The sequence below is a fragment of the Takifugu flavidus genome, chromosome 4 (assembly GCF_003711565.1).
Source record: "Takifugu flavidus isolate HTHZ2018 chromosome 4, ASM371156v2, whole genome shotgun sequence".
Classification (NCBI taxonomy): domain Eukaryota; kingdom Metazoa; phylum Chordata; class Actinopteri; order Tetraodontiformes; family Tetraodontidae; genus Takifugu; species Takifugu flavidus.
Genome location: NC_079523.1, coordinates 18,033,386 through 18,051,562, shown reverse-complemented (window position 1 = coordinate 18,051,562; position 18,177 = coordinate 18,033,386). Strand labels below are relative to the sequence as shown.

At 41.6% G+C, this 18,177-nt stretch overlaps 1 protein-coding gene and 1 long non-coding RNA gene across 9 annotated transcripts in view; one reads left to right on the top strand and one right to left on the bottom strand.

Moving 5' to 3' along the window:
- Nucleotides 1-18,177, bottom strand: part of LOC130523562 (NACHT, LRR and PYD domains-containing protein 12-like) — a 669,815-nt gene that overhangs the window by 612,181 nt on the left and 39,457 nt on the right. For 2 of the 8 annotated variants that reach the window (XM_057028884.1, XM_057028895.1), the window contains exons 1-2: nt 3,645-3,955; nt 2,049-2,162 (exon numbers count right to left, since the gene is read on the bottom strand). The exons of 1 other annotated variant lie outside the window; for it this stretch is intronic. In XM_057028884.1, coding sequence (XP_056884864.1) covers nt 2,049-2,125 — 77 coding nt within the window. In that variant the 5' untranslated portion in view covers nt 2,126-2,162; nt 3,645-3,955. 5 more of the 8 variants (XM_057028881.1, XM_057028880.1, XM_057028878.1 and 2 more) reach the window with 4 other exon arrangements.
- On the top strand, nt 7,449-14,921 carry LOC130523618 (uncharacterized). Its single transcript, XR_008949935.1, has 9 exons — nt 7,449-9,370; nt 9,805-9,910; nt 9,999-10,042; nt 10,129-10,222; nt 10,326-10,818; nt 12,644-12,807; nt 13,614-13,766; nt 14,159-14,217; nt 14,845-14,921. It is a non-coding gene; the product is annotated as an uncharacterized LOC130523618 (long non-coding RNA).

Here is an 18,177-nt window from a genome sequence, read left to right as displayed (position 1 = left end):
TTCATTGGGTTTCAATGTAATTTAGTCTATAACAACCATTTCCATGTCTTCCAAGAGTTTGCTTGGACTAAACAGCTGGTAAAAGCCGGATGATATTTAGAAAAACACATCAAACCTTCTCCAAACACATCATACTAAGCAGACCCATTGTCCTGTAAAGGTCACCTGCCTTCAACTCTTTAACACTTTCCAGAACTAAATGACTAAATGTTGCTAAATACTGTCTAAGCCTTTAGGAAGGTCTTCAGAGGGTCCAGGGGTTCCAGTGGAACCAAACAAGAGCTCTCTGGATCTTCTCTTGCACATTGTAAATACACAAGTTGTTCCTTTATTCCGACCCAAAAGTATCTTATAAATACAAATGTACGAGCTTACGTGAGACGCTGTTGTTCAGGTCGGCGGTCTGCAGTTCAGTTCTCCGTTTCTTTTCACCCTTGGGACAGGAGGAATCTCCAATGGAAGCAGACCGTTTCTGATAGCTGTCAAAAATGGGAATAGTGGTTATACATGTCTACTGGGCGTTAGCAACGCCTAAGAAAGGCTGCGTTCACTTCTACTTTCAGTTTGCTCTGACAGTTGAAGATTGAATGAACACTGAGCAAAAAATATAAAGTTATTTACGTTCTAACAAGCTGGTTTAGTTGGAGAAAAGTGTATTTGATCTAAGTGTTTAGTGGCTTTTCTTCATTGTGAATTTATGTTAGAAATAAAAGTGCCAAATCAGGAATATAAACTCATAGAATAGAACAAAAGTTCTCCATTTATGCTCCAAATACAGTAGTCTGGTCTCTGAAACTGATCATTAAATAGCACAGAGGTCATGCGTATTCAAAAGCTTATTTCAACCATTTAGAAATGACTGATATTGTTGTCTATGGGTTTATTAGTACCAGGAGCCTTATAAATAGACTTTTTAACAGACCTGCCATGTCTTACCCATCCGTATCTAAATGGAGAGCTGGAGCACTCTGCAATGATGGATATTGTTGGGAAACTTTAAAATATATGCCTAGGAATTTTTGTGAGATGATGTTAACCCATGTAGGAGAAATGACCAGTTAAAAACAGAAGCAATTTTCAGTTTTAAAAGATTTACCACACTAAAATTAACATGGGAGTTAATGGGAGCGAACGCCTGACATGTTGGTGCACCGTTTCATTTTAAGGACCTGATGAATTTCATTTTTCACGATAATAGAGGCTAATACCCACAAAATGATGTTTTGTATGGTTGTAAAATGTTCTAAGGCAGAGTTATGTGGTTCAGAAAACCTTACTTTAAAGGTGACCCTTGAGGTCCAATACCGAAGGTGATAGGTTCGTGTTTGGACCGGTCACTCTTCAGGGACACACAGCTGGGCACTGTGGACTCTGCTCTGTCCTCGTCCATCCTGAGGAAACATCAGAAATAGTGATGAGACTGTGATGAAGGTAAATAATCTGTAGAGGTTGGAGTTAAATAATCCCAATTCACTGCATTTTTATCAAACAGGAACATTTCTAATCCATTCTGGATAACAACTGAATCAATAAATCAATGATGTCTCTGTATCATTTTCATGTTTTCAGAGTTTAAGCTGCTTTTTTGAACTGTTCCCTGCAGTGAGAAAAGAACTGGCACCTTTTCCAGCCCCTCATCCTGCAGCACTGAATGTGCTCTAAAGTTCTTTCCAGAGCAAACGTCTCTGCACTTGCAGCAACATGTTGTAGTCATGGATCCGTGAGGAGAACCGGATACAGGAAACGCCCCCACTTTGATCCCAAAACCCAACTGGTGGCCAACGGTGGTCCGGCAACGACGGGGACGCTGGTCCATCGGGCCGACAACACTGGTTTTCCACAGGCCAACATGGTGAAAGGACTGTGCACCGTTTCATTTTAAAGAGCTGATGAATTTCATTTTTCACGATAGGAGAGGCTAATACCTACAAAATGATGTTTTGTATGGTTGTAAAATGTTCTAAGGCAGAGTTATGTGGTTCAGAAAACCTTACTTTAAAGGTGACCCTTGAGGTCCAATACCGAAGGTGATAGGTTGCTCTTTGGACCTGTCGCTCTTCATGGACACACAGCTGGGCACTGTGGACTCTGCTCTCTCTTCCTCTTCCATCACACATTCGCTCATTTTTAAATGTGAGTCTAAACGGTTAAGCAGGAACAGTCTGCTGACACAGAAAAGAAGATTAAAGAACATGATTCTCAGCATGAAGACAAGCAGAGGTCTGTCCAATGACGTATTGTCGGCTCATTCACATCAAAATCTATTATATGATGTCACCCTGTACATCATACAGGCCACATATATATTGGAAAAAAGTTTTGGGACATCTTAAAAGTTTACACCATGTTAAATATAAAATAGTTGTGGAAAAAATGTTTCTCCTGGGTGTTTCAATAGGTGCGGTGGCATTAGACGGACGCACACAAATACAAATTAAATCATTTTTTATCTGGTTATGGTTTACAAGAAAACCTAAATTCTTTCAAGATGTCAGTTCTCAACATTAAATTCAACAAATAAGATGAGAATGCATTCAAAACTAAACAGAAATACGTCATCACATCATCAAAGTGGGTCAAATGCAGCATCATCTTCTGTCATCTCAGACAGGATTCCAAGAAGAGGATCTTCATTTTCAACAACGCACCTTGACATCTCATCATGGCTCGTCTGTCAGATTACAAGCAGCTTTTTTTGATCAGGCGCATCATGTTTCTCACCAACACATGATGGTGCTGGAAAAAACATTTGTAGCCTGACCTAGAGGTCAAAACTCTGCATGGCGTGCACAGCTACTAGTTGCAGCTGGTGGTTGTGGCGGAGGAGATCCCAAACATATCTAGCAAGCTTGTTTTGGAGCAGAGCTTGTCCACCACCTCTGACCCCACTCATCACAGAAGTCCCACCATATCCATGGCCAGGTGTGTTGGCAGCATTGGAGCCAGCCTCAGGAAAAAGGTGTGTCAATATCTCAGAAGTGATGATCAAGTTGCCACAACCCAACAGAAGTCAAGCAACCCAACATGCTGAATAGAATAGATGACACACAGCAAAGGGCAAAAAACACCCAATTCTGCTCAGACTGATCTGATCTGACCACATGTACAGGACCAAAAATATCAAAACACCATGGGTTTAGGTTTCCTTTCGTTTTCTTGACTGCTTCATTCACAACAGAACACATTTCATAAATCCATAATAACAAATTCATATTCCACAAAGACCCAGTTGTTAAAACAATCAAATGGAATGCCTTGATCTCTCCCTCTTTACATACTCTCCTTTTTTAAATAAAGGACTGATTGTCCCCCTGGTGGAGGGACAAAGAGAGGAGGCTAAAACTGTCGCGTTTGTGTCCCTCTTTCCGTGGATTTTTCCACTAACTGCAAATAATATTGTCGACTTATTGTGAGTATTAAAATGTGCTTCCTCAACCTCCAAAATCTTGGCTCAGGGTTAGCGGAAAACGCAGTTAGAGGAAACACGCTACAAAGTTTGATCATCCGTCACAACATTCCCGTCGACCAGCCGCAATGTGCGTCCGAAACACGCGCACGCTCATTGCGCACACGCAGGTTATTAAGCCGCATCTCGCAGCGGAACATTGATTCGAGACGACAGCAGTGAAAGAACCAAATGCTACCTGAATATTAGAGGTTTTCCATCAGGGCTCGGTCAGTCCAGATGGAGCCCGAAGTTGAGAACTTTCACTTTCGCTTCTTCTTCCTCTACACGTCCCGTGTTTGTGGTTGGATCGCGTCATATCCAGCACAAGCGCCTCTCTTCAGAACAATTTGGTCCACGTTTTAACTGAAATACTGGGAAACAACTGGAGTTCGTCTGACAGATGTTCGTTTTTGGGTGCGGAATCAAACTGGGTCAACTTTTTGATCTATAGGATCCCCTCTGGTTCAAAGTGTCCCTATAGGATATTGACAGTTCTGACCTTTTGGGGGCTGCACACTAGAGGTAAGATCTTAAGACCGAGCCCGAGTCCGAGCCCGACCCGACCCGAAATTCTGGTCGGGTCGGGCTTAAAATGCGTAAAATGTCAATCATTACGTTCGGGTCGGGTCGGGCCGGGTTTCTCTCTCGCTGACTTTTTTTAAATAAATATTTGTTTATAAAAATATACACTAAAACGATGTGTGGATACTAAACTAAGGAATACTTATTATAAATAAATAATTTGGATAAAACAGAGAAGGCGCTGTAAGGTAATCGCGTAATTAAGCGAGTGCGCATCAAGATTTCTCTTTCACTCTCTTTGTCTGGCCTCTTATTCTGTGTTCCATTCATTTATCATGATCATAAAAATATGTAGATTATTTTAACCTTAAAAGATCTTGCGTTTTTTCTGCCCAAAATACTATGGGATAAATTTAAATTTCTGGTTTGCTTCGGGCTCGGGCTGCAAATCAAGTAAATTGGTCGGGCTTGGGCTGGGTCGGGCTTTAATGCCCGCGGGCCTGGGTCGGCTGGATTTTTTAGGCCCGATCTTACCTCTACTGCACACACCTCTTAATGTTGATGGCACCAACGGAGCTGATCCAGTTGTCATCAGCTGGCCAGTCTGACTCCAGCTCATTAGGGGAAATTTGCTGATCTGGAGGAGAAGCTTTCAAAACTTGACGGGCTGGGGGGAAATGACTGTAATTTTGGAATCAGCGTGCCAATTTTATTTTTAATCAGGATAATTTAGAATAATTTCAACAGGATATTTTCAAATTGTTCCCCAGTGTAACTTCACCTGAAATTGTGGACTCCAGAATATCACCATTAAATCCATTTAATCACTTAATAGCTGTGGAATTTGAGCCATGAGAAAAATATCTCTCCATCATGATTTCCAGAATTTTTCATCAATATCTGAGATTCTTCAAAAGCTTCGCTGGTGTTGGGTTTTTATTGCTTCTGCTTCATTTTCAGGCGCAGTTCTTTTATTTTTAAATCAAATCAAATCATCTTTATTTGTAATGTCTGTTGTAGTCAAACTTGGTGCTATGCAGAATCCCAGGGCCTGATCCCTAACAATCAACAGGAAAATCTCCCCTTTAACAGGAAGAAACCTTGAGCAGGACCAGGCTCATATGGGGGGGGGGGGGGGGGGTCATCCTGCTGATGGGGGGGTGGGTGGGTAGGGAGAGAGGAGGAGAAGGGGGAGGACAGGTAGAGGAGAGACAAGGCAGACATCATTCAGTTCATTTTAAAACCCACTACATTAGATATTTTGAATAGCTGGTGCTGGTAATCGGAAGGATAAAACTATTCTATAAAAATGTATGTTTAGCTTTGTGAAATTGAGTCGTACAGGTCAAATAAGAACACAAGATCAACTGCTGAACCAGTGCAATTTATTTTTAACGTGTTAATCTCCACAAAGAAAGAAAAACCACAAACAACAAGTTTATAGTGGTCCAGTAATGCACTATAGTCATACACCAGTACAGTTAACAATAACTCATGTTTTCCACCTGCTTTTCCATCTTCAGTGGGAATAATCCAGTGCGTTCTGGGCTTGAACAAAGGTATTAAAAGCTGGCTGAATGTCTGAGGTGACTGAAGGACACACTTGGGCTTTTCTCAATAGAGAAGGGGCACGGCACAGTGCAGCAGGTTCTCATCTTAAAATTTACTGTATTCATTGGAGATTTATTTGGTCATTTTGCTTCTTTTTATTTCCTATTTCCCACATTTATTCATAGTTTTTATTAGATTGCAATAAATCCTATAACATTGAACAGACTGACTAAAGTCAAATGACCTGCGGTTCCCACTGATAGCCGTCATTCTGATGGGTTTTTGCTGGCTGCAGCTGAAATATTCCAATGCTCCATGTCACAGATACAGTAAATATTGAAGAGAATTAGTTTATCTTGTTAGCATCTTTTATCTTATTAGCATGTGTTATACTATATGTTTTTGTTTTATGTTACAGTTAGTTCAGAAGTTAGGGATAGTATATAATCTTTAGTAGGAATACACATAAGCAAGTCAGTTGACCCTTCCTTGACATGAATACTGCTTAGACAGTTGGAGCCAGGCAGACAGGAAATGGTAGACCCTCATCGTAAAACATGACAGCATAATTTACTGGTGATTGATAAGTTCCTGGACAGGAATAAGACCTCTGATCTGGCCATCTGAGAAGACAATGGAGAAGAAGGACCACACCAACACCAAAGGAGGCATGGAAGAAGAAGATGAGGTCACCCAAGAAGAAGGACTGGATTGGACTGAATTAGCATCAATAATTACATATGTCTTTCTATAAAAGACTGGGTCAAGGGATAGTTAGGTTGTCAGACTTCATGCCCTGATAATGGACTCTGTTATTGTAGGGTTATGAACTGGCCCGGAGTTCTGGAATATTTGTATCTTGAATTGATTCTATTTGCTAAATACATTTTGAAATTGGCATTTGTTTACTTGAAGTCTTCATTTAAAGAACACGCGGATTGGCAGTGACACACGAGAGGTATTGCGATCCAACAATTTGGTGACCCCGACGTGATGAAGACAGAGAAGTCATCTGAGGCAAAGAATTCAACAACGGTCACTTCGGAGGACAACTGACGACAAAGGGATCCCTAATAAAAGGTAAGCAGACACCTGTTTAATCAAAGCTCTGCACATTGGCAATTTCCAAATTTGTCGTCACTGTCAATTGAAGTGTCCTAGTTATAAATTCCAGATACAAATATAGAAAATATTGAAACGACTGCAGGAATTACGGCTACAGTCCGGAAAATAGACGGTTAGAGGCCGGAAGTACTGTTGAAAAAACAGGGAATAGACGGTTAGAGGCCAGAAGTACTGTTGAAAAAACAGGGAAGGACGGTTAGAGTAAACCGGAACTAGTACAGTGCTGTATTGCTGTATACACAGCACTGTATATGAAAAGATTTGGGTTGGGACTCGGAGCGCAGTTGACGGGACGGACACTCCCAATGCCCGAGATTTGTGTTTTTGTGTGGGTTGGAAAAGTGCCAGAGTGAACGTGAATTAAAAGGCTCTTTGTCCTTGGGAATTAACCCCCAGAGTGAAACCGGACCAACGAAGTTTGGTTTAGAAGCTTGTTTCACTGAGGCATTGAGTTGACCGTTGGAGTCATTCACATTCAATCTCACTTGGGAGCATAGTTAAAGATGGAACTGGAATGTGGTAAAGCGTGTTGGGATCAGGGAGAATGTTCTCCCTATCCCCGGTCTGTGGAAGAACAGTGGAAGTGGACTCTTGATCAGGTGGTGAGTGGCATGAAAGAAGAAGACAGGGAAAGAGAATTGGATGCAATAAAAAAGTTGTGGAAGAAAGCTCGGAAGCAAAAGATACTTCCCCCTCCAGAGGTGAAGGTTAATTTAGCTGAAGCATTGTGTAAGTGGGAGTCAGAAATTCACACTAGATTACAAGATCATTTGGATAATCCAAAATCCAAAGGTTTTATAGCAGGAAAATCATGGCAAAAACAGGGTAAGGAGTTAGAAGATAAGCGCCGAAGGATACATGTTGTGGCTGTGGCAGGTGCAGCGGTGCACTATTGCAGATCTATGGGGGTTACACGAGTGCCCAATGAAGAGAAGCCTCCATTAGAAGATCCAAACCAGACACTGACATTTAACACCACTCTTTATCCAGCATTACCTACTACCACTTCCCCAACCCCATATCAATTGCCAGTTTTGACTACTAACAGTGGTCAGTTAGATGTGGACAGAGATGAAGAAATACAGGATTTATGTGAGACAGTGGGTGAACTTCGGAAACAGGTTAGAAGGATCAAACAGGGACAGGAAGAGGTTGAAGATAACTTAGGAAAAAATGAATTTAGAGAGGAAGCTCAGGTGGTTCGCCCTAAAATCTCCCAACAAACTATATTTAAAAAACAAGATAGTCAAAAATCTGCATTAAACGTCTTCAAAACATCTAGCAATCAAACAAAACAAGTGAAAAGAGCTGATCCCTCAGGAGGATTTGCCAGGGCTGAGCGCAGGGAGGAGAAGGCAAGACTGATTTATGGCAGTGATAAAGAGGAGAGCGAGAATAAGACAGATACCTTCAAAATTCCGGCTACATTTATTGGAGAATTGGAGCTTCAGGAGTCTGTTGAATCTCAGACAAAATTATATGAAAAAGACCCAGGTTTATTTTTGGAAAATAGACTGTGAGCCCTCACAAAAAGAAATCATCGGGACCTTACCAGAAAAAGACATTAATTTCTCAGAGGAGCTTCTCTGCCTTGCTAGTAACAGGAAGTCCACTGAAGGAGAGGCCAACAAGGCCAAACATACAGAGTCCCAAGTGGAAGAAGAGAGTGAGTCCTCACAGAAGGAAATCAGCGATACTAAATCCACGGAGAGCCCAGTGGAATACATAGAGTCCTCGCAACAAGAGTCCTCTGAAGATTCTACTAGTGATACTTCTTGTGTAGATACCTCAGTAGACAATGCTACCTCACTATGTGAGGAAGAAACAGTCTCCAGTAATGGAACTTCTGATGGTGCATCCTCTGAAGCTGACAGCTATTCATCAGAGGGTGTCTCCAGTAGTGACTACTCTGATGCCACTACTTCTGAAAACAGCAGCAAATCACCTTCTAAAAAGAAAGGCGTGTTTAGGGTTAAAGTCTCTAAATGGTTTGCCAAAGTCTGCAGGCATATAGAGTGTATTCTGTAGCTGCATGGAAGTCAACTGTGTTGAATAGTGTGTGAGTGTAAGGACTTGTGGGTGTGCTGTCTGTGCTTGAATTATGGTTTGTATTATTAAAGAAGATATGGATTGTGGTAGTGTGTTGATTCACTGGGTGGAAAGGTGGAATCCAGCACAAAAAGCTCATAGATTGATTAAAAACAAACAAAAACATCATTTTGTAAATATAATCCTCAACTAATTCGCTATCGTCTGTGTGAGGACGTTAAATTAACCAGCGCCCCGTAAAACGAGCTAAAGCGCCGACTGGTCCGCTCAAATCTCCGATTAACTCAATGCAGAACAGAGCGGGAAAACGGCTCCGAACCGACAAAAGCTTCGTGTTTAACTCGTTGTTTCTCCGTCACCGGGTAAGCTAAAGTTATGAAGCTCGACATGGTTATATTTCAAAGTCTTGTGGTTCTAACGTGCCCAGATTCCATAGAATTGGACGGCGTTAAGCGGTCCAAAACGGGTGGTTCTGATCGGGAATCTGTGTGGGGGGAGGGGTGGAGCAGCTCCCAGCCAGTGGGTGTGGGAGGGGCTGCCTGTGTGCGTCACATTCAGCGGGAAAATAACACGATTTCAAATGGCAGCTTTTCGAATTTCCCATTGTACGTGAACCCACCGCCATTTCAATCGATCCAGTCCCAGCCTCGCGCTTCACTCCGTTTGGCGCTTCACGTAAATACAAATCTACATCGCTCTGCTCGTTTCAATGACTTTCACAGCTGCTAAATGAACTAATTCAAGCTAAAGCTTCACAATCCCATTATTCCGTGTCTCAGTGTAAAGAATTGACCGCTTCTGTGTTGTTTCCATTACATCGCTCTCGTGGTCCACGTTGCTAATATCTGGTCATTCTGCTGTGATTGATATTAACGCCGTCTGACATCAATAGCATTTTATTTTAACATTTTTACCATCGTGCTGGTTAAGTTGTTAATTGCGGAGGCAAAGTAACCTAAACCATTGTCGGCATTAAGATCTGCATGGGACTCCAAATGGCTAATGCTAATAATCGGTATTGGCATGTGGCGGCTAATATTGGTTCATTCGAAAATCGATCCCATTTCTGTAATTCATCTGTCGATATCTCTGCATATGCTTCCATTTAGGTGATTGGTTTATGCACACTTTGAGTGCTGACAAGTTTGTGAATGCCGTTAAAATGCGCTTCTCTGCAGATACAAAATGATTTCAGAGATTTTGCAGCTCTTGTTGGTAAGTAAACTGGAATAAAGGCCAGTAAAATCTGGGCCCTGTTACTGTTTGAACATTCATTCTATGCTGACACATTTGCTTTGTGCAGATTTGCAGCTCCTGTTGACGTGGCTGGTCAGCGGCTGGAGCAGGGTTGGTATCTCTGTAGCTTTATTCATGGTTCAACACATTGTCCGAGGTCCAGCTGTCTCCAATCATTGATTGGTGGTGGTGTCCAGGGGTTTGTCATCGGCTTCTCTCCGGGCCTGAGTGCTGACGCCACCCTGCAGAACCTGCTCCAACAGGACGACCATCGTGTCTCAGCACGGATGGGTGAGAAGATTTTACATTGCTGTTTTAAAGCACTTCTTGTCTTTTGTCTTCATACACACAATTCTATTGCACCTTTCTGATCTTTGACCTTTTGTAATTTCAGGGATCCCCTACTTCTCTGTTGCGGAGCACTTTCCTCTGCACCCCTGAGAAATTTGGGCCAGAGACGTATGTATCAAAAATTCCGATCCTGACACACCTGCTGTCGATTGCTGCAACCAGGTGCCAGGTTTGTAGGTTTGATTGGCATCGTAGATCAGGTCCCAATTCCAGCACTTGTATGCTATTTGTAAATAAGCTATCAGTGTATAGATCCCAGGATTGGACGGCTCCATCTTGCCGTTATTACAAGGACACGGATAATGCTTCAGTTGTGTGTTTGAGGTTTTCATGTTGACTAAATGGTTTCCCTCCATGGTGATTGTCTCTTTACAGTAAGTGCTGGTGATGTTCTACACAGCAGGAAGTCTGGGTTTGTTGTGCAGGAGCTTATAGGTGAAGGAGCATTTGGGGAAGTAGCCAGGTGCCAAAACATAAATACAAAAGCGACTGTGGCGATCGAGTTCATCAAGGAATTCAAAAGTGGCCAAAGAGAAGTAAGGAAAAATAATTTACCCCTGGAAATCGTTCTTTCTGAAAATGGCAATAACCACTTCCTTGAAAACAATTGCTCTCTAGGCCAATGTTATGCAGAGGTGTACTTATAACAATTAAATCGACAAATGATACTACCGTATTTTCACGACTATAAGGCGCACCTAAAAGCCTAGAATTTTCTAAAAAATCTACGGTGCGCCTTTTAACCCGGAGCGCCTTTTGTATGGATTACGGTAATATTGGTTAATCGCGGCTACCGTAGTCAGTAGGCGTGGCCGAGGTAACAGCAGTAAATTCAGTCCCAAAACATTTCTGTCTGTAAAGACCCCAAAATGGCTCCTTGCAAGAGATGCGCTTTTGACGCAGAGTTCAAACTGAAGGCTATCAGTCACGCAGTTGAACACGGAAATAGAGCAGCGGCAAGAGAATTTAACGTGAACGAATCAATGGTGCGGAAGTGGAGGAAGCAACAAGACGACCTGCGCCAGGTAAAGAAGACTCAACGGAGCTTCCGAGGAAACAAAGCAAGAAGTGGATTAACAAAGGAACTCCAGCCGCTAAATATTGGTGTCAACAGGGCATTCATAACTAGACTGCGAACTGCGTGGGTGCGGTAGATGACGAACGGCGAACACACGTTCACCAAGACGGCGAGATGGCGCCGAGCGTCATACGTCACTATCGGCCAGTGGATCGTAAATGCCTGGGCATCGACCGTGGTCCGAGCTTTCGGGAAGGCAGGGATGGTCACTGAAATGCCAGACAACACCAGCGACACCGACCCTGATGACGAGACGGAGCCGGCCATGTTGGACGCCGTATTCGCACAACTGTTCAATTCGGACACCGAAGAAGAAGAATTCGAGGGATTCCTGGATGAGGAATGAACTGATAAAGTGAGCTTTACGTGTTTCTTTTGTGTGTTTACAACTTAACAAGGCTGGTCATACTGTGAATATGGAAATTACCGTTTGAACAACGTTGTTATATTGCTATTGTTATATTGCTATTGCTATCGCTTTGCACTACTTCGAGAGTTCGAGTTACCGTATATTGTGTTTGCACTAACGTTTGATTTACCGCAACGGTACTACGTGATAAAAATGTTGCACTAAATCGAAGATTTATTAAACTCCACTATCCACTTGTGATAAAAATGTTGCACTGCCTGTTATAACTCGCTGTTATTAAATGAACTGTATTACGCGAAAACATTACGTCACTCGGAAAAAATAATAAAACAGCTATTTATTCGTTTTGGGAGTGAATAGAGTTGTGAGAACGGCGGTTTGTATTCTATTAATAAAGTTCGACTGACTTATCTGGCTGTTTTATTGACATTCCTTTTAGCGCAGCTCGATCTAGTGAACGCGTCATGAAACCACAGGCACTACGCAGTTTCTATGCTATGCGCCTTATAACACGGTGCGCCCTGTGTATGAAAATATTTCTAAAATAGGCTGTTAATTGAAGGTGCGCCCTATAATACGGCGCGCCTTATGGTTGTGAAAATACGGTATTTATAGTCACGGCGGAGGGGGGGGGGGGTGCAAAACGTTTTTTCTTTTCTTGGGGGGGCGTAACAGAAATAATTGAGAAGCACTGCTTTACAGTAATGTATAAAGCTAACTGACAGTTGGACAGCTGTGTGTGACACTGTGTAATGTCCTTAATTACTGTAAGTTAGCTGTTACATACAAATTAAAGTTGTACTTCATGCTCTGTTATAAGATTGCTACATTTTCAGAGGTTTTTACACAATGGGGAAGGAGACAATATTTGAGTTGTTGATGTCACATTACAGATAGTATTAATTTTTCATAGTTATTGCTCTGGTCGATGAAATGAAGAGGAAACAAAAGAACGTGACAGTCATCCAGCAGAAGATGGCGCTGACCTTTTCCCTCAGGCGGAGAGAGGTCGTGGAGTGTCAACCTATGGTATCTGAGGTCCAGGAGAGGTGGCCTGCACTGTTTTCCTCTGAGGAGGTGAGGCACAAGTTATTATACTAGATTGACTATAATTGAAGAAGTGCAGTATTTGCTGTATTGGCAAACTTTATTCTACCTTGCGCTACCACTCCACTCAAGGCCCCTCCAACACACTGCACCCCCCACACCCACTCCAAAAATGTGCAATGCCAGTGTTTTTGTTATGTTCTGTCCTCCCAAGGAGTGCATCACTTACTGCAACTGTAATGGGTGTCAAAATGGTCACATATTTATTGAATTGTCAGTCCTCAAGGTCCATGTTTACAAATGCCATAGATTCTTTGACCTTTCCTAATATTCTTACCCTAAACATTTCACTCCTATAAGAGCCCATTTCTGCCTGTACAAGAATAAAAGAATCCCCACGCTAAATCGAAATTGTGAAATAAAAAGACATTATGAGACAAAAATTTATAGTTTCACCTGGAGAAAAACGACCAAATTTGGACTTTATCTCATAATTTTGACTTGGCATGGATTTTTTTTTTTCTTTTCCTGGTGGAAATAGGGCTTCTGTAGATTGAGGTGGTTAGGGAAAGATACTACGGCAGGTCACAGAATCTGATTGGTCACAGATTTGGGTGCAACACTGGAACATGATAACATGCTTTTGCATATTGATACTGTTTTTTGTGGAGGGTATTTCCATTCCTGTGCAAAAGACGTATTCACAAGAGCTTTTTGAAGTAGGTTTTGCTGTTGATCACATGGTCAGGCATTGAACATGGGGCAGACTGCACAAGACAGCTACACAGGAATGTTCTGTGCTGAATAAATGGCAATATCTTGTTGATTGTCTTTAGATATCTGAAGAATTCCATCGGATGACGAGCAAAGACCTCCTGGGGACTTTTAATGCATCCCCTGACAAATTAGTGCCTGGCCTGCTGAAACTGTAGCGGTCTAAGAAGAGAGCTCTGGGGGAGAAGATGGGAGACCTCCTGGATAATGAACAGGTGAGTGAAGTGCTCCTGCCTGACATTTTTAGAAGAGTATGAATATACTTCTCTCATAAGAGAGAAACAGAAAAAGATGTTGGCTTCAGCCAAAACACATTAGTGGACGTGTGTCAGTAAAAAGGAATGGCAGCAGTCATTGCTTTATGTTTTTATTTGTGTTTATGTTGGCATTTGATTTAACAGAATTTTAATTTGTAAAAGTGAAGTAAAATTGTTGCAGTGTTGTATTTTTTTTTAAGTTTTACATGTTGCTGGGTCTGACCTGTCCTTTATCTTCATTACTATAAAAGAGTCGTGATTTTGCATTGTGTTTAACTACATTATGTATATAATAATTATATATAGTATATACTAATTGAAATGCTTGTTTTCCACTGAATACTCTTTAGACATCCGCCTGCCCATTTTCCTCCGAGAAGATGCAACAAAGGTTCTCCTGAGGTGCTTGGTAGGTACAGACAAAGTAATGCAAGTAAAACTAATTCCTAATTCCCAGGAGATGTTTTAAAGGATGAGTTCATCCAGAATGGAAATATGCACCTCCTCAGTGCGGTCCAGATCATTTTATGGTGAGGATTGAAGTTGTCTAGAACTCTCACTCCCTTTTTTCTGCTGAGAAGCAGCTGTTGGTGGGTGAAAGCTACTGTGTCATTAATTAAATATCTGGTGAGACTGTGTCATTAATTAAATATCTGGTGAGACTGTGTCATTATTAAATATCTGTGTCATGAAGTATTTTAAAGTGAAGTGTTGTTCCACTTCACATGAAGCGCAGCACTGGTGTTTGACCTGTTAGTTCCCTGGTCATTGATGGTAACATTTCTAAGAACTTTTAACGAGTTCATCATAGTTATGCCCATGTAAACCTCAGGTGTCTGGGTACACAGCCGATCATTGGTGGCACTATTCTATTTCATGTGCAAGTGGTTAAGTTCAGCTTTTACAAGACAATCAGGGTGTGTGCATGAATGACTATATGTTGCTGGACACTTTTTTCACATACTTTGTTTTTTCTTTTTTGGTTCTGGACTTCAATTTTAATGTCTCTGAAGAAACCAGCTATACTTTTTTACAGAAATTGACACAACTACCCATGACATTCTGGAATGGACTTGAGGCACTGTTCAACAAAATAAATAAGATTTCAGATAACATTCAGTTGTGCTTTGTTTTAGTCAATATCTATTTATTGAGCATTTTTCAAATATTACAGCAACATACATTTTCCTTTATTTATACAGGTAAATTTTCAACTCACTGGAGTAAGAGTTGTATGTTTATTCAACAGGAATATCTGCATTTGGTGAAGGCAGAAATACATGGCATTGAAACCAGAATTTCTTTGTTAGCCTTCCAGGATTATCCTAATTAGGTGAACAAGAAGATCCAAGTTGGCAGAACTCTTGTCAGAACTTGTAAACCTTAGTTAAGTCAACAACAGTAGGCAAAAGTTGAGAAAACCCAAAAATCTCTTGCATCATGTTGCCTTGAAATTTTACGTTTTCTCAACCTTTTCTTTTTTACAGTGAATGTGTGTAGAATATCCAGGTACAGGTGAGTTACTGATGGACGTAAATATGACTGAACACTACTAACGTGTATTCTGCACTTTGTTTTTCTATGGTTTTTGTCATAACGTCTTCCACCCAGCAGGGGCAGAATATCCAGGTTTATTGCTCTTTTTCGTCGCTCGCTCTTGTTTACAATGAGGATGATTTCATTCCTGAGGGCTGTAATGAATAAGATGAATAATACTAATGAAATAATACGTGTTAGCTGGAGAGTTGATGCACACTTTGGTGTCACTGCCACATCAGTCTTGTTCAGCCATCACAGATCTGTTTAAAAGACCTTTCATTTTACATTATTCTGCCCAAATCATCTCAGCATCCAGGTGTGGGAACAGCGATGCCAAACAGATCAACCTTTAGGCTGTAGGTGCTCCACAAGCCTCTGGAACTGAAGTGAACGTATATTTAAATAAGTTTTATAAACATTTTAAATAAATACTACATCTGCTGCCACCTACTATTAACACATGGTTTATTCTTTTCTGTTCAATGGAGAACTTTCAAAAAGGTGTTTATCCACAGTGATAAAGATCAACTTTAATGGGAAGGCGCAAATTATCAGATGTAAAATATATAACAAAGTCCATCCATGATTAAACTATCTTCAAGGATTATCCAAATTAATTCAGATTCAGATCCTTTATTGTCCCACACGGGGAAATTTACAGTGCAACAACAGCAACAAGAGCACTCAGAGAAAAATAAGATAAAATCAAATAGAACAGGATTGGAATATACAAAGAGGATTTATATTTACAATAATCCAGATAAGTGGATACTCAGCCTCTGTGTACCTGTACATAGTACAGAGGGTGAATACATATACATATCAGAATATCTAATATTCAGATTGTGTTATCCAGATAATAGAAAAATATATTAAAATCACAATGATTTATATAATGAAAAACCTAAATCATCTTATGGGGTTACTGGAAATGTCTCTTTATTATATTGAGACTTGGAAAACTTCATTTTGTGGGTGTGTAATTTACCTGTTGTATTGATTTGTCCTTAAAGTCTAATGGTGGCCAGCAAGGTCTGTGGAGCCGAGGGAGGTGTGTGGAAGTGGGTGGAACCGAGGTGTGTGGAGGTGCGTGTGGAGGTGTGTGAGCCGTGTGGAGGTGTGTTGAGCCGTGTGGAGGTGTGTTGAGCCGTGTGGAGGTGTGTGGAGTGTTGAGCACCGAGGTGCCTGATGTTGCTCTGCAGCAGCAGCAACCACCATCTCTTAGCATTGGGGTCCTGATTGATCCCTTCAGTGAGACAGGAAATGCAAACAATCCCTTTCTCCACTGTTTGAGGATAACCAGCAGTTCAACAAGGTTCCTAGACAGGAACGACGGTCCTGCCAGGTGGTCTATGTGGACCTATAGCTTCATAGCTTCCACCCAGCTGCTCCTGGTTCCTCCTCAGAAACACGGACAGTTTTAGTGGACGCACAATCCACAGAGGCCAACATTAATGTCAACAAAATAGCCAATGTTCTTGCAACCACAATATAGGTCCTCAAAAAAATCTGAAAATATAAAAATGATTTTTTTTACAAAATGTTATTACCAATCAATTTTTAGTGTATTTAAACTTTATACACATCATTTCCACCAACTGACTCTCATTCAACAGTGAATTTCCACTGACATGACAAACAGTGGAAATGTAGCCCTCGACACATAAAACACAGCAAAAGGGATCGTTATGAGGTCTCTATTGTCTCGGTGGTGCACGTGACACGTCCAGTAGAGGCAGAGCTCTTATTTGGATAACTCTGACCTGGATGATTGAGACTGGTCTCAAAACTGGGAGGATATTCTGACATCCTGCCAAGAAATTCAAACTCCAGAAACACCAGTTTATTGGATACGAACATTGTGAAGCTGCTCTCAAAGAAGGGCTCCAATGTTGGACTGTAATGAGCTGTCAAGATGTTTAACATTCAATTTAATACTTAACGGTTGCATCACCATCGTGGAAGAATCATAGCAAAATATTTGGGTAATAATTTGGGACACGGTGGGGTAAAATTGCATTATTAAATTATTTCCAGAACAAATGTTACAGTACGTCATATATGCAGCGATTTAACCCACTCACACATTTACGTTTGTGGCTTTGATGCACAGCAGCTTTAAACACTTAGCATGAGATTATTTTGTGAGGTCATCACAGATCAAAGGCCATTTTGGGTTGTAAGCTTTGATTCAAAGTAAAAAGTCTTCATATTAAAGTGTTGCTGCTGCACCTACAGACATTACCCGTTAAAGGTTGAGCTGAAACCACCATCAGATCTGCCGCCTCATTCTTCGATCCTCCCACCGAGCATCACCCTCCAAGAGAGACAATCTCCATACTGACGTGCACACGTGTTAAAGGTCCAAAGGTCAGTAACTGGGAGGAGTTGATGGTTGGGATCAAGTTGAGCTCTGCTGGCAGCTCTACCAAAGTCTAAATGTTTTCCATATGAATCCAATTCTGCTAATGTGGTTGCGCTTCTTCGTGCGCCTCTTTCTCCACGAGGCGGGAGCAGCGAATGGATCTGTTCATGACTGTTAGAGTGTGTGTGGTCATGGCAGTGGCTTTTTGTTGTTTCTGCTTCAGGCTGCAGAAGATGGGCTGTTCCTGTAGTACTTCTTCTGACGAGTGGAGCGACAGCGACAGCGACAGCAGTCTGTCAGACTTCCCGACCTACATTAGACGGAGCAAGGTGACGGTGGAGCACAGGCAGCACACCACCGCAGGAACCCAGCATGCATGTTTGGATGCAGAGCTTAAAGGAGACAGCAGAAGCAGATGTGATGAGGAACCCCTGGAATCACATCCCCATGTGGCGCTGCCCAGAC